The following is a 15,724-nucleotide window of genomic DNA, read 5'->3' on the forward strand; positions in this document are numbered from 1 at the left end:
CTGGCCTCATGAAGTACCTGGCTGGTGAGAATGGCAAAGGCAACAACAAAGCCCTCAAACCCTTTTTTCCTACACACCGCTGCCTCCACATGCCCCAGACCGATCCCACCTTCACAACCCACTCCCTCGCCATCACAATATTTGCCACCCTACAATAATTTATCAAATTTGGCAATGCCAGTCCCCCCCCACCCCCCTCCCCTCACTCACTTCCCAAGTCCATTTCCTGGTCTGCCTCGCTCAATTCAAGATCTTTGTCCAAGAATTGCTGCAGCCGCACCACCATTGCCCTCGGCAGTTCCCCCACCTCTGGTCTCCTGTGCGCTCGATCCACCTCGAGGGGAAGGCCGAAGGCCCCTGTCCTATCAACTTCTCCAGCATGCTCGGCACATACTTGGCGGCCTCCCCTCCCTCAGTGCCCTCAGGCATCTCGATAATCCTCCGGTTCTGTCTCCTGGAGCAGTTCTCCAGGTCCTCCAATTTCTCTCTCGGCCTCTTCTGGCTGTCCAAAACCATCCCTAACTCCATCTCCAGCAAGGCCATCTGCTCCTCGTGCTCCCCCACCGCTGCCTTCACCTTCTGAATCGCAGGCCCTAAGCCTCCAGCCTCTCTTTGAATTGCATATGGGTGGGGAAGGACCAACAAAATCTACCTTGAGCGGGAGCCACCAAATGTGCGACCACTCACTCCATGGCCACCACCATAAATCTATAAATTGCTCTTTTGCCTGCAAGGATTGTTTGGGGATTTGGATGATGTGAGGTGAGTAGGAAAAGAACAGGTGTTGTATCTCCTGCACTTGGAAAGCTGAGGGAGTTTTGAAGTTGATTGAGCACTGGAACAGGGTGTCACAGAAGGAACAGCCTCTTCGGAATGCTGAAAAGTGGAGACATGGGAGGTGGATTTGGCATCATACCAGAGATGGTGGAGAATCATCCGTTGCATGTAAAGGCTGGTGCTGGTGGGATTGCTCAAAAGGAACCCTGTTATAGTGCTGGGAGGAATTTATGCTTTCCTTAAGTCGATATTTTAAAAAAAACTTGATGATTCAGTAGGGCACAAATGACCAGATTTATTGAATTTAGTTGAACAACTTATTCTCGAGAAAGTTAACTCTTTACATCTCGCCCTAAACCGTACTGCTAATAAAATTGTGGATTTTGCATTTATAATAAAACTATTGTTTTGTTTTGAAGCTGTGCTATCTTGAACTTTGACTTGTGTTAATGATACCTGAACGAATATCACAGATTTGTTGTGATGCCGAAGGAGGCCATTTGTCCCATCGCGTCTGCACTGTCTCTCCAAATGAACATCATGACTTAGAATCATAGAATCACTACAGTGCAGAAGCAGGCCATTCAGCCCATTGAGTCTGCACCGATCCTCTGAAAGAACACCCTATCTCGGCCCAAGCCTCCACTTTATGCCTGTAACCCCCACCGAACCTCTTGGACACTATGGGGCAATTTAGCATGGTCAATCCACCTAACCTGCACATCTTTGGACTGTGGGAAGAAACCGGAGCACCCAGAGGAAACCCACGCAGACACAGGAAGAATGTACAAACTCCACACAGATAGTGATCCAAGGTTGGAATTGAACCCGGGTCTCTGGTGCCAAGGCTGCAGTGCTAATCACTGTCGCCATGCCACCATTAGTGCCATTATCCTGTCTGTTCCCTGTCCCCCTACTCATTGTTTCTATTCAACTAATCATTTAATGCCCTCTTGAATGCTCAATTAACCCTGCATCCACAACCAACCACTCTTGTGGAAAACGGTTTCTCGCCTCACATTTGCTTCTTTTGCAAATCGCTGTAAATCTGTGCACTCTCATTCTTGATCCTTTTACGAGTGGGAACAGTTTTTCCCTATCTACTCTATCCATCCAACACATAATTTTGAACATCTCTATCCGATCTCTTCTTGGCCTTCTTCACTCCACTCCCAAGGATAACAGTCCCAACCTCTCCAATCTACCCTCATAACTGAAGTTCTCATTCCTGGATCCATTCTTGTAAACCTCTTCCACACTCTCTCCAATGCGTTCACATCCTTCGTTCCTAAAGTGTGGCAGCTAGAACTGTACAGTGTGCTAGCTGAGGTTTAACTAGTGCCTTGTGTAATTTCAGCAACACTTCCTTGCTCCTTGTACTCTAATTGCTCCTTGTAGTCTATTCCCCTGTTAATAAAGCCCAGAATACCCAGAATACTATCTGCTTCATTAACTGCCCTCTCCACCTGTCCTGCCACCTTCAATGACTTATGTGCATATATACTCAGGAACTTCTACTCCTGCACCCCCTTAGGAATTTTACCCTTTTTATGTTGTCTCTCCATGTTCTTCCTACCAAAGTGCATCACCTCGCACATTTCGCTTGCATTGAACTTCATCTGCCATCTATCTGCCCAAATCACCAACTTGTGTATGTCTCTTTAAAGTTCTACACAGTCCTCTTCACAATTTACAATCCTTCCAAATTCTGCGTCATCCGCAAAGGGTCTCAATAGCGACGCTTGGAGAACACCACCACAAAACTTCCTTTCGTCCAATAACAGGCGCCGGAATGTGGCGATTATGGGCTTTTCACAGTAACTTCATTGAAGCCTACTTGTGACAAGAACAACAAAGAAGAAAGAAATGTACAGCACAGGAACAGGCCCTTCGGCCCTCCAAGCCCGTGCCGACCATGCTGCCCGACTAAACTACAATCTTCTACATTTCCTGGGTTCGTATCCCTCTATTCCCATCCTATTCATGTATTTGTCAAGATGCCCCTTAAATGTCACTATCGTCCCTGCTTCCACCACCTCCTCCGGTAGCGAGTTCCAGGCACCCACTACCCTCTGTGTAAAAAGACTTGCCTCGTACATCTACTCTAAACCTTGCCCCTCTCACCTCAAACCTATGCCCCCTAGTAATTGACCCTTCTAACCTGGGGAAAAGCCTCTGACTATCCACTCTGTCTATGCCCCTCATAATTTTGTAGACCTCTATCAGGTCGCCTCTCAACCTCAGTCGTTCCAGTGAGAATAAACCGAGTTTATTCAACCGCTCCTCATAGCTAATGCCCTCCATACCAGGCAACATTCTGGTAAATCTCTTCTGCACCCTCTCTAAAGCCTCCACATCCTTCTAGTAGTGCGGCGACCAGAATTGAACACTATACTCCAAGTGTGGCCTAACTAAGGTTCTATACAGCTGCAACATAACTTGCCAATTCTTATACTCAATGCCCCGGCCAATGAAGGCAAGCATGCCGTATGCCTTCTTGACTACCTTCTCCACCTGTGTTGCCCTTTTCAGTGACCTGTGGACCTGTACTCCTAGATCTCTGACTTTCAATACTCTTGAGGATTCTACCATTCACTGTATATTCCCTACCTGCATTAGACCTTCCAAAATGCATTACCTCACATTTGTCCGGATTAAACTCCATCTGCCATCTCTCCGCCCATGTCTCCAAACAATCTAAATCCTGCTGTATCCTCTGACAGTCCTCATCACTATCCGCAATTCCACCAACCTTTGTGTCGTCTGCAAACTTACTAATCAGACCAGAACAGCAAAGGTCCCAGCTCTGATCCCTGCGGAACACCACTGGTCACAGCCCTCCAATTAGAAAAGCATCCTTCCATTGCTACTCTCTGCCTTCTATGACCTAGCCAGTTCTGTATCCACCTTGCCAGCTCACCCCTGATCCCGTGTGACTTCACCTTTTGTACTAGTCTACCATGAGGGACCTTGTCAAAGGCCTTACTGAAGTCCATATAGACAACATCCACTGCCCTACCTGCATCAATCATCTTTGTGACCGCCTCGAAAAACTCTTATCAAGTTAGTGAGACACGACCTCCCCTTCACAAAACCATGCTGCCTCTCAATAATACGTCCATTTGCTTCCAAATGGGAGTAGATCCTGTCTCGAAGAATTCTCTCCGGTAATTTCCCTACCACTGAAGTAAGGCTCACCGGCCTGTAGTTCCCTGGATTATCCTTGCTACCCTTCTTAAAGAGAGGAACAACATTGGCTATTCTCCAGTCCTCCGGGACATCACCTGAAGACAGTGAGGATCCAAAGATTTCTGTCAAGGCCTCAGCTATTTCCTCTCCAGCCTCCTTCAGTATTCTGGGGTAGATCCCATCAGGCCCTGGGGACTTATCTACCTTAATATTTTTTAAGACGCCCAACACCTCGTCTTTTTGGATCTCAATGTGACTCAGGCTATCTACACACCCTTCTCCAGACTCAACATCTACCAATTCCTTCTCTTTGGTGAATACTGATGCAAAGTATTCATTTCGTACCTCGCCCATTTCCTCTGGCTCCACACATAGATTCCCTTGCCTATCCTTCAGTGGGCCAACCCTTTCCCTGGCTACCCTCTTGCTTTTTATGTACGTGTAAAAAGCCTTGGGATTTTCCTTAACCCTATTTGCCAATGACTTTTCGTGACCCCTTCTCGCCCTCCTGACTCCTTGGTTAAGTTCCTTCCTACTTTCCTTATATTCCACACAGGCTTCGTCTATTCCCAGCCTTTTAGCCCTGACAAATGCCTCCTTTTTCTTTTTGACGAGGCCTACAATATTTCTCGTTATCCGAGGTTCCCGAAAATTTCCGTATTCATCCTTCTTCCTCACAGGAACATGCCGGTCCTGAATTCCTTTCAACTGACACTTGAAAGCCTCCCACATGTCAGATGTTGATTTGCCCTCAAACATCCGCCCCCAATCTATGTTCTTCAGTTCCCGCCTAATATTGTTATAATTAGCCTTCCCTCAATTTAGCACATTCATCCTAGGACCACTCTTATCCTTGTCCACCAGCACTTTAAAACCTACTGAATTGTGGTCACTGTTCCCGAAATGCTCCCCTCCTGAAACTTCTACCACCTGGCCGGTCTCATTCCCCAATACTAGGTCCAGTACCACCCTTCCCTAGTTGGACTGTCTACATATTGTTTTAAGAAGCCCTCCTAGATGCTCCTTACAAACTCTGCCCCGTCTAAGCCCCTGGCACTAAGTGAGTCCCAGTCAATATTGGGGAAGTTGAAGTCTCCCATCACCACAACCCTGTTGTTTTTACTCTTTTCCAAAATCTGTCTACCTATCTGCTCCTCTATCTCCCGCTGGCTGTTGGGAGGCCTGTAGTAAACCCCCAACATTGTGACTGCACCCTTCTTATTCCTGATCTCTACCCATATAGCTTCACTGCCCTCTGAGGTGTTCTCCCGTAGTACAGCTGTGATATTCTCCCTAACCAGTAGCGCAACTCCGCCACCCCTTTTACATCCCCCTCTATCCCGCCTGAAACATCTAAATCCTGGAACGTTTAGCTTCCAATCCTGTCCCTCCCTCAACTAGGTCTCTGTAATGGCAACAACATCATAGTTCCAAGTACTAATCCAAGCTCTTAAGTTCATCTGCCTTACCCTTAATACTTCTTGCATTAAAACATATGCACTTCAGGCCACCAGACCCGCTGTGTTCAGCAACTTCTCCCTGTCTGCTCTGCCTCAGAGCCACTCTGTCCCTATTCCCTAGTTCTCCCTCAATGCTCTCACCTTCTGACCTATTGCTCCCGTGCCCACCCCCCCGCCATACTAATTTAAACCCTCCCGTGTGAAACTAGCAAACCTCTCGGCCAGAATATTGATGCCTCTCCAGTTTAGATGCAACCCGTCCTTATATAGGTCACACCTGCCCCGGAAGAGTTCCCAGTGGTCCAGATAACGGAAACCCTCCCTCCTACACCAGCTGTTTAACCACGTGTTTAGCTGCTCTATCTTCTTATTTCTAGCCTCACTGGCACGTGGCACAGGGCTATTATTATCTATTTACCATTTTGACTTTCTCACTTCTTTCAAATAAAATTTGTTTTTAAACACTTTCCCAAAATGTTTTTTTTAAAAATTATTTTGTCCTCACAGAGAAGCATCTCGGAAAATTCACTGGTAGCTATGGACTTCTCTGGACACAAGGGAAGAGTAATTGAAAACCCCACGGAGGCGCTTACAGTTGCTGCTGAGGAGGGGTTAGCATGGCGGGTAAAATATTGACCTGAACATTTACCTACAAGTGCTGTTTTCTTTACATATAACTTCGACAAGCGAAAATAGTTTTGAAGAATAATTTGAAATGCACCATTACCTATGTCTGTGAATCTCCTTTCCCATAACTAAATCAGCTGCAAATGCATTTTAATCAACTGTACAATAAAAAACCCTGCTTATAGTGATTAATTTTAGTCATTACCATCAAATGGTCAGTGTCATTTACTGTTCAGTGTGACATCGGATACCCGTCCCTGATGTGTACTGTTCCATGATTTTAAAAATATACATTACTGAGCACGGTCACCTACACAAAAATAGTGATTGCTCTTCAAAGGCCATTGCATGCAAAGCATTTTGGTACATTTCAGAGCTGTGAATGAGGCATTATACAAATTCAAACAAAAAATGTCTCGACGAGTCAGACAGCTGACATTTCAGATCTGACTTCCTTTCGCAAGGTTGCCTGACCTGGATATTTTTCTGTTTTTATTTTCAGTTTATCAGCATCGTTATGGCTTTTGGACAAGCAAATGGGAGTTGACTATTTCTTTTATAACTCCTCAACCTTTAGTTCTTTCATACGCTGCTCAGAACAGCAGTCTCAACTTTGCTCCTTTTCATTGCTCTTGATCCAAAAGCAGAATTTGAGTAGAGACCTGTTGAGCTCATGGTTGGTGAATATTGAGTGGCGTTGTTCAGCAATGCAATAACTGAGCTATCCATAGAATCCTTTGCAATTAGACATTTAGGACTAGTTGGGAATATTTTGCAGTGCATTGTTAATGTTAGTTACCCAGCTGGATCGTACAGATCAAAGTTCTTCAATTGCACTTCAATCTTTCAACGACCAGAGAAAGAACCATTCTAATCAAAATGCACTAATCACTATAAACAATTAGTGTCAGTTGGCTGTGGTTTTTGGAATGCATACTCTAATTGTTGCAAATGTAGGATCCCTGTGTGTGTAACGGAGATAAATTTACCTCCAACGGATAGCATGCAAGTCATTTGTTACTTAAAATTCAAATTAATTGCATTTGATCATGAAATTGATATTTTAAAATTTAAATTCTTGTAAAAACAGAGGAGAAGCTGTCATCGTTTGAACGCTTATGGAAGTCCAACCACGTCGCAGAGCACTACCCCCTGTCAAGGTTGTTTCAATATGTACTTTGTGTTTAAAGAGACTATCGCATAATTCAAATAAATTATCGGTGACAGTTAATTTTAAGTGAAAGATGTTTGCCGATGCTCTTTTTAATAAAAACTCCGAGGGTATTAGTGGATTAATATTTTAGGATTTAAGACTATTTGTTTTAATCCAGGCACTCCCGGTTTTGCCAATTCTATTGTGGGTATAGTGGGTCAGATTATTTTTGAAACATGAAATTTGTAATAATATCATTAATGTGTCTTTATAATTTAGCTATTCACCGGATGCAGCTATGGTTTCATCACCGACTCTCTAGAGATGAAGCTCAAAAGCTAATAGAACAACAAGGTCTTGTGGATGGGTGAGCATGAATTTTCTGATTTGGCTGGGGCCAAAATTCACTTCAAATACTTGTTCTTGTAAAATGATAACAGCAAGTGCTTCCAGGTAGTTTGGTTCAGAAAAATCTTTATCATGAAGCCAGCAAATATTTGCACTTCGTTTTGTCCCTGCTTCTGGTTACAATGGCTCTGTCATTTGATAAGGTCATGGCTGATCTGATTGTGGCTTCAACTCTACTTTATTTTCCTGCCTACCTCTTATACCCGTTTGTCTCCCATGTCAATCAAAATTTAATAGTTAGTTACTACTGGGGTGAAGATGAAATTATTGCACTCAAGATGGAGGATTTCAATGACTAGAAAAGGAATGTTTCTACTTTGATTACCCAGTTTGATTACCTTTGTATCAAGCAACCTAAATGCAAAAACCATACAAATGGGGACAGAGTTAAATAACCTTATTCTGCCCCAACAAACCTTATTCTGCACCAACAATCTGCCATGAGACCAGTCTCTGAACCATACTCAAATCACCATTATTGTGCTCAAGTCCGATTACCCTTTCTCGAGAGCCCAGATGATATACGCATTCTACACCGTGGGTTCATGATTGCAAAGAACTCGGCTTATACTATGAAATTAATTTTATTCCGGAAACATAGAAAATGGGAGCAGGAGGAGACCATTCGGCCCTTTGAGGCTGCTTCGCCATTCATTATGATCATGATGTGGAGATGTCGGCGTTGGACTGGGGTGAGCACAGTAAGAAGACTTACAACACCAGATTAAAGTCGAACAGGTTTGTTTCGAATCACTGGCTTTCGGAGCACAGCTCCTTCCTCAGATGAATGAAGAGATGGGTTCCAGAAACATAGATGCAAGACAATACTTTGAATGTGAGTCTTTACAGGTCCAGATGGAACAACTGGAGAGAGGGATTGTTGCTCCATCTGGACCTGTAAAGACTTAATTACCTGCAAAGACTCGCATTCAAAGTATCGACTTTGTCTGTATTTATATGTTTCTGGAACCCACCTCTTCACTCACCTGAGGAAGAAGCTGTGCTCCGAAAGCTAGTGATTCAAAACAAACCTGTTGGACTTTAACCTGGTGTTGTAAGACTTCTTGCCATTATGATCATGGCTGATCATCCTACTCAATAGCCTAATCCTGCTTTTCCCGCCATATTCATGGAGGAATTTGTAGATGAGGAGTCGGATCAGATCCAACAATAATGAGGAGAATTCCAGCAGGATTAGGGCACGATCCAATCAACAAAACAGAGCCCTTTCTGGGCGGGGTTAGAGGGGCCATTCTGTACACTATCTAATGGCACTGTTGCTATTTTGTGCTCCGGCAGGTAATGCCCCCCCCAACCCAGGCAGCACAGTGTGATTTCCTGCACAGAGCTGTGACGAGCAAAGCCCCTCAGTTCAGGAGGAGAAAATGGCGTCCAGATCTCTCTACTCCCTTCCCCCCCCTCCCTCACCCAACTCACCACCTTGAGCCCTCCCTCACCTCATCATCTACCGGTAGGGCACCCCCAGGCCCAATCGCCAGCATGGGCAAAATAGCTGGCCGTGCTATGGTGCCACAGTGGCACCAGCCATACCAGGGTGCCAGAAGCTGATGATCTGGGGGCCTCCAATCGCCTGGGTGATGTCCACCCCCGAATGAAATTGCCAGTATACCAGGTTCCTGTTTGTGGGGAACAGTACTAATCGGCGCTTGGCTGGGGTCTCCTCAGTAAGGCCGATTGGGTTTTTAAACACAACCATGCGAGGCTGGGTCCAGCACATTATGGTTAGATTTCATGAGATGTAATAGCCGTCGGGAATCCCGGGAGAGGTCTCTCCCGGGATCTACTGGCCGTGTCCTGTCCCAATTCCAGCGGGACGCTGCCAGTAAATCCTACTGGCGGGAAGGTTGGACAATTTCGGCAGCCAAGAGATCGGGATTAGTGTTCAACACCGGTTGGGATGAGTAGAAGTTTGGGGGGAAAAATATCAAGGCAAGTTGTTTTGGTGAAAAATAGGATGCTCGGTTAACCGTTGGCACTGGATTGAGTGAAGTGCCAAGGCTTTGCACACACTGATTTAGATCAAGCAACTAGTGGGGGACTGGAGTTGGTGGAAAAAGCAGAGCCTTCAGTAGTACCTGTTAAACAATAATGTGTAAAACCTAGTGCGTGTGTATGTGTCTGTGTATGTATATAGATCTATTTTCCTTTTCATCCCATTTAGGATGTTCTTACTGCGGGACAGTTGGAGTAATCTGAAAAGTTTTGTTTTGTCACTGTGCCATTGTCAGAAGATCAGACATTTTCAGATTGTTCCGGTAAGTAGTTAGATTAAAGCTTCAATGGTAATTATTTTCACTTATTGATTGTGGGTGCGTGTTTGATAATATATGATTGCAATATACTAAAACTTGTCACTTTTAAAAGTGCTGTTTTGAATAATGTGATTACTTTGAAAGAGAAAAAAAAAACTTCAATCTCTTCAACTTATGGTTTTCAAAATTAATTCTGCAATGGGTGGATTGGCCATGCTAAATTGCCCTTAGTGTCCAAAATTGCCCTTAGTGTTGGGTGCGGTTACTGGGTTAAGGGGATAGAGTGGAGGTGTGGGCTTGGGTAGGGTGCTCTTTCCAAGAGCCGGTGCAGACTCGATGGGCCGAATGGCCTCCTCCTGCACAGTAAATTCTATGAAACTGCATCTTCTGCCTTCAGTATTTTGTGACCCAAGCATCTTCAGTTGTTCAGTAGTTGATAGAAATAATAATGGATACAGCTTTGACGAAAATGTGTGCTAATCTCTAAGGAATTGCGCCAGTGTTGGGTGTAAATTACTCTGTATGGCATCTCCAAATTTAAGTAAACAAAATACAACTAATATTTGTATTAATACGGAAGCTTTGCATTCGTGACAGTTGCCAAATACAACAACGGATCTAAGTCACATAAGTAGAGAACAAAAAAAAATTCTCCTTCACCTGACCAGTGTCAAATTTTCAAATACCAACTCTCTCAGCGATCCTGGTTCTTTCTCAATTTTTTGCTTGATATCTTTTTTCCAAAGTAAACAAACCAAGGCTATTCCATCTCTCCTCATGGGCTAGATGTTCTAAATTAGGTACCAGTTTGGTTATTCTTTACTGACTGGTCTCTATATTGGTTACCCTTCTAGTACAGCAAGCCAAAATCAGAATGTAGTCAAATCTTGGAATTTGTCTTTTAACCTCCGTATCCAGTAAGTTTTACTGAGAGCACTGTATTTTTCATTCAATTATCCACCAATGCCTTTTCATCCCCCTCCTTTGTTGTACCTGTAGCAGAGAATCATTTAGTTTTATATTCACTCTTTATTTTTCTTGTCTCATCCCATTACCTTATATTTGTTCATAGTAAATGTCATTTGTCACCTATCTTCCCAACCCATTCAGTTTAACTAATACAATCTGGAATTGAAAGCTAATCTCCATGCTGAAGTTTAAACTCCTAAAAGGCCAGCATTTTATGGCCCCACATGCCAAAGTCAATGGACTTCAGGCTGGCTGGCTGCATCTGCCTATCTGGAGTCATACATGTAGGCCAGACTGGGGAAGAATGGAAAATGTCCTTCTCAAAAGAGCACGAGTGAACCAGATAGGTTTGTTCATTGTCAGCATTACGGAAACTTTCAATTCCAGATTTTATTAATTAAATATGAGTTCCACCAACTGCCATTTTAAACCAGTGGGATTTGAACCCATACCTCCAGGGCATTGGCCTAGGCCATTAGTCCAGTGGCATGATCACTGCACCACTGCCTCCTCTTAGTAGTATTGCTAGCTAATTTAAGTAACCTTGTATGATGTTCATCTGAGTCTGGTGCCTTGCCTTTCTTTTGCTCCCAGTGAGCTCCATATCTTGAATTTCTACTTATTTAACTATTTTCTTCCCTACACCCAGACCATAAATTCAACTTTCTGATGGGAGGTTCCATATGATCTACTCTGTGAATACTGAAAATAATTTATTTTGTATAGGTCAATTGATACAATCACCTTTTGGAATCTTTCAATGACAGCACTGTTTTTAATTTTACCTGCATATATTTATTAAAACTTAATTTATTCTTGCATTCATCCCAATCCACCTAGCTGCTGGTAGCTTATAATTTCCACTCATGATCTGCAATTTCTACAACTATTTTCCCACCCCCTGCCCGCTGTTCACCATTTTACCTCGTTGAGTATCTGTATGATGTGTGTAGCATTTCTTAACCAGATCCACCCTTCTTTCCTAATTTACTCCCGTTGTTGCACTGTACATCCAAATCCATTGTTCCTCAAAATCTGTTTTCCTATGGTAGAATATTTCTACTTTAATCATTGGAGCTAAATTTCCACATGATGCTTTTCAGTTATTGTTACTATGGAAAAAGATTTGCCACGACCACGGCCTGGGACCACATATGCAAGAATGAAACCGCACAGAAGTGGGTTGTGTAATTCTCCGCAATCGGCGCGATGTCCGCCGACCGGCGCCAAAAACGGCGCAAATCAGTCCGGCATCGCACCGCCCCAAAGGTGCCTTCCGCACCTTGAGGGGCCGAGCCCTCACCTTGAGGGGCTAGGTCCGCGCCGGACTGATTTCCGCCCCGCCAGCTGGCGGGAAAGGCCTTTGGTGCCCCGCCAGCTGGTGCGGAAATGACTTTGCCGTGCGGCGCATGCGCGGGAGTGTCAGCCGCCGCTCACGGCATCCACGTGCATGCGCAGTGGAGGGGGTCTCTTCCGCTTCCGCCATAGTGAAGACCATGGTGAAGGCGGAAGGAAAAGAGTGCCCCCACGGCACAGGCCCACCCGCGGATCGGTGAGCCCCGATCGCGGGACAGGCCACCGTGGGGGCACCCCCCAGGGCCAGATCGCCCCGCTCCCCCCCCCAGGACCCCGGAGCCCACCCGCGCCGCCTTGTCCCGCCGGTAAGAGAGATGGTTTGATTCTCGCCGGTGGGACAGGCATTCCAGCAGCGAGACTTCGGCCCATCGCGGGCTGGAGAATCGCGGGGGGGGTGCGATTCCCACCCCCGGCGAATATCCGGTGCCGGAGAATTCGGCAACTGGCGGGTCGGGATTCACGCCAGCCCCCGGCGATTCACCGTCCCGGCGGGGGGTCGGAGAATCCCGCCCCTGGTGTCTATGCTGGCTATTTTGAAAGAGCTACCTAATTAGTTCCACACCCCTGCTCCTTATAGGTCTGTAAATATTTCCTCTTCAAGTATTTATTTATCAAATTCCCTTTTGAAAGCTACTATTGAATCTGATGGTACATTTCGGATCATATTTTACTGTGCAGAAAAAAAGGTTTTCCTTGTCAACTCTAGTTTGCCAGTTTATCTTCAATCAGTCTCTTCTGGTTACAGACTCTTCTGACATTCGAAATGACAATTTACTGTGTGAAAACCCTTCAGCGTTTTCAATAAGTTGGTCAAACCTCCCCTTAACAGTCTCTGCTCCAAGGGAAAAAATCTCCCCATGTACAAAATCTCCCCATGTAACTGAAGTCATTCATCACAGTTACCATTCTAGTCATCCTTCTCTGCACTCTCCCAAAGACCATGATATCCTTCGTAAGGTATGACACCAGACTTGGTGACTGGGCCAAACCAATGTTTTATAAATGTTTTGCATACCTTTCCGAATCCATCTCTCCAACTCCCACGTGATTCCCCACAGCCGTGATTCCCTCCATACCTCTGGACATTGCCGAGCCCGGCCCTACGTAGGCTGCCGCGCCCCAACCCCCCCTCCCATCCCATTCACTTACCTTAGAAATTTACCTTCTCCCTTTCAAAGGGATCTTTAAACTCGCCTCACCTGCGTTATGGCATTTAGTGCTTGTGGTGTTGGGTGCTCTAATGCACAGATGAACCAACACAGTTGTATTTGGTACAACTCTATTTTATTTCAACTGCTATATACAATTCGGTCTGGATACTCTGCACGTGGTGTCTCCCTGAGTGTGTAGTGTAACAGGTCCTGTCCTTGTCTTGGTCTCCAGCTCTACTGGCCACCAGGTGTCGTGTTTGTCCTTTTATACTGTCCCTGTCCTTGTCTGTGATTGGTTGTGGTGTTGTGTGTTCTGATTTGTCTGTTGGTGTGTCTATCATGATGTGTGTGTTTGAATATCATGACAGTGCTGTAAAAAGGGGGCATGTTCTCCTTCACTTTGCTCCTTTTACACTGCTGGTGCTAGGGACGCACTTCACTGCCTGAGCCTCATCCAGCCTGAGACAGGAGAGTCGGGTAAGGTGGGCACTTTAAAATTTAAGTGCAGGTGATTCCGTACAGACTGGCAATCCGCTGCTGACTGCCACTTCGGGGAAGTTACAGCCAATATGTTTTCAGCGGTGCATTTGCATATGACTCCAAAATTAATGAAAGATGGTCAGTGCCATTGCCTGATGTAGTTGAAATGGCATAATTGTGGGCTTTGGAAGTGATGAGAAATGTATATAATTTGCAAATAAGTTGTTTATGTGCATAATGTTGCAATTTATGCCAAAAAAAAGCTACTGATTGTTTCATTGAAGTTACTGCAGAATTACAATTATGAAAGGATACAAAATAACAAGGTTGAGTAATTATACAGAAGCTGTTGTATGCACACAACTGCATTGGAACTATTTCATAAACTGCTATGTAATCAATGCAGCTAGAAGAAGATGGAGAATTATATTATTCCCTGGATGACGGTCACACCAAATTTACTGACCTTATCCAGCTTGTGGAGTTTTACCAACTCAACAAGGGTGTGCTGCCCTGCAAACTGAAACACCACTGTGCTCGAATTACACTTTAATCTCGGAAACCATCAGCCCATCTGGAACTTGGGAACAATAAATACAGTGCGTGCTCGGGAGTGACACACCAGAATTCTGCAAACTTATTTGCTAATGTACGTTGTGCCTCGGACCAAGACTGAGTGGCATTGAACGGTAACGTTCATACAAGACCGTACCCGTTGCCTGATTATATCCAATTCACACGTGTGGAATCACTGTTTGATTATGCACATCTCTTAATGGCAGAGTTACCGGAACAAAGTCAATATTTCATTACTGAAAGCTACACTGTACAAGGGAGAGATTCACAAGAAAATGGTCTCTGCTGAACAACTGATTTTTAAATGAGACATTGAAGTGGTATTATGTACATTGCATGCCATGAGTACTAAAAGCGCAATGTTTGCCAAGAGATTGACTCTTCAAATGATAAAAATGGACTTTAAAACTAATAGCAAAACAACCTGTTTCACACTTTTGAAGAGAAGTTGAGCAAATGTGCAGACTCAGACGAGCACATTTTTCTGCAAGTTGAGAACTGTGCATTCAATCGGTGGATATTGTGTGAAGGAACATGATTGCAATGTGTTAGTACATCCAGCATCGCTTTGCACAATGTAATTTTTAAGTATCAAACATTGTTAAAATATTTTGAATTCACTTAATGTATGATATCTTTATTTTCTCAAATGCTACAAATGATCACATAAATTGTGATTTTATATTTCAATATGTAATTGTTAGTACAAAATGCATTAATCTAAAATGTATTATAGCAATGAAACTGACATTCTTCACTGTTACCAAATCATTACTTGATATGTCCTTCTAGATCTGTCATTCTAATCTTGATTTATCGTCAGAATGGATTGGCTCCAAAAGAAATTATTTTGGTATGAATCCATATTACGACCAATGTAGCATATTGATCACTACATCAATATAGTCAACCCGTCAATGATGGCTTTAATAGGTATTAAAATTAAAATGAAGCTTTTTATTCTGACAAGCAGTACCTGTCCTGGCTTTTTTAAAAATGTGAAATAAAATTTACTGTATTCCTAAATATTTCCATGGATTAAACATTGTGTTCTGCTCATGTTCTTGAAATTCAGTTTAAAAATACTTGCATTGTAATAATGAAATAATTTATTATCCAAGTATAAATCTAAAATTTTCTTTCCATAGAATGTGCCAATGTTTTTGCAGCTGAAGTATTCATTTTGTTTCTTGTAAAATAATTTTAACATGTAATATGAGGGCATTATTTTATCTTAACTGAAGATATTCAGGCACCTTTGGCTAAAATTTGGCTATGGAGGCAAATAGCTTTGTTGTGAAATGA

General features: G+C 43.9%; 1 protein-coding gene across 5 annotated transcripts in view; it reads left to right on the forward strand.

Moving 5' to 3' along the window:
- Positions 1–15,445, forward strand: part of grb14 (growth factor receptor-bound protein 14) — a 364,132-nt gene extending 348,687 nt beyond the window's left edge. For all 5 annotated transcript variants that reach the window (XM_072474138.1, XM_072474117.1, XM_072474127.1 and 2 more), the window contains 5 exons: positions 5,934–6,050; positions 7,144–7,213; positions 7,486–7,573; positions 9,797–9,890; positions 14,250–15,445. In XM_072474138.1, the coding sequence (XP_072330239.1) occupies positions 5,934–6,050; positions 7,144–7,213; positions 7,486–7,573; positions 9,797–9,890; positions 14,250–14,396 (516 nt within the window). In that variant the 3' untranslated portion in view covers positions 14,397–15,445. The remainder of the gene's footprint in view (positions 1–5,933; positions 6,051–7,143; positions 7,214–7,485; positions 7,574–9,796; positions 9,891–14,249) is intronic.
- Positions 15,446–15,724: the final 279 nt, after the last annotated feature.

Source organism: Scyliorhinus torazame, chromosome 2 (assembly GCF_047496885.1).
Source record: "Scyliorhinus torazame isolate Kashiwa2021f chromosome 2, sScyTor2.1, whole genome shotgun sequence".
NCBI lineage: Eukaryota > Metazoa > Chordata > Chondrichthyes > Carcharhiniformes > Scyliorhinidae > Scyliorhinus > Scyliorhinus torazame.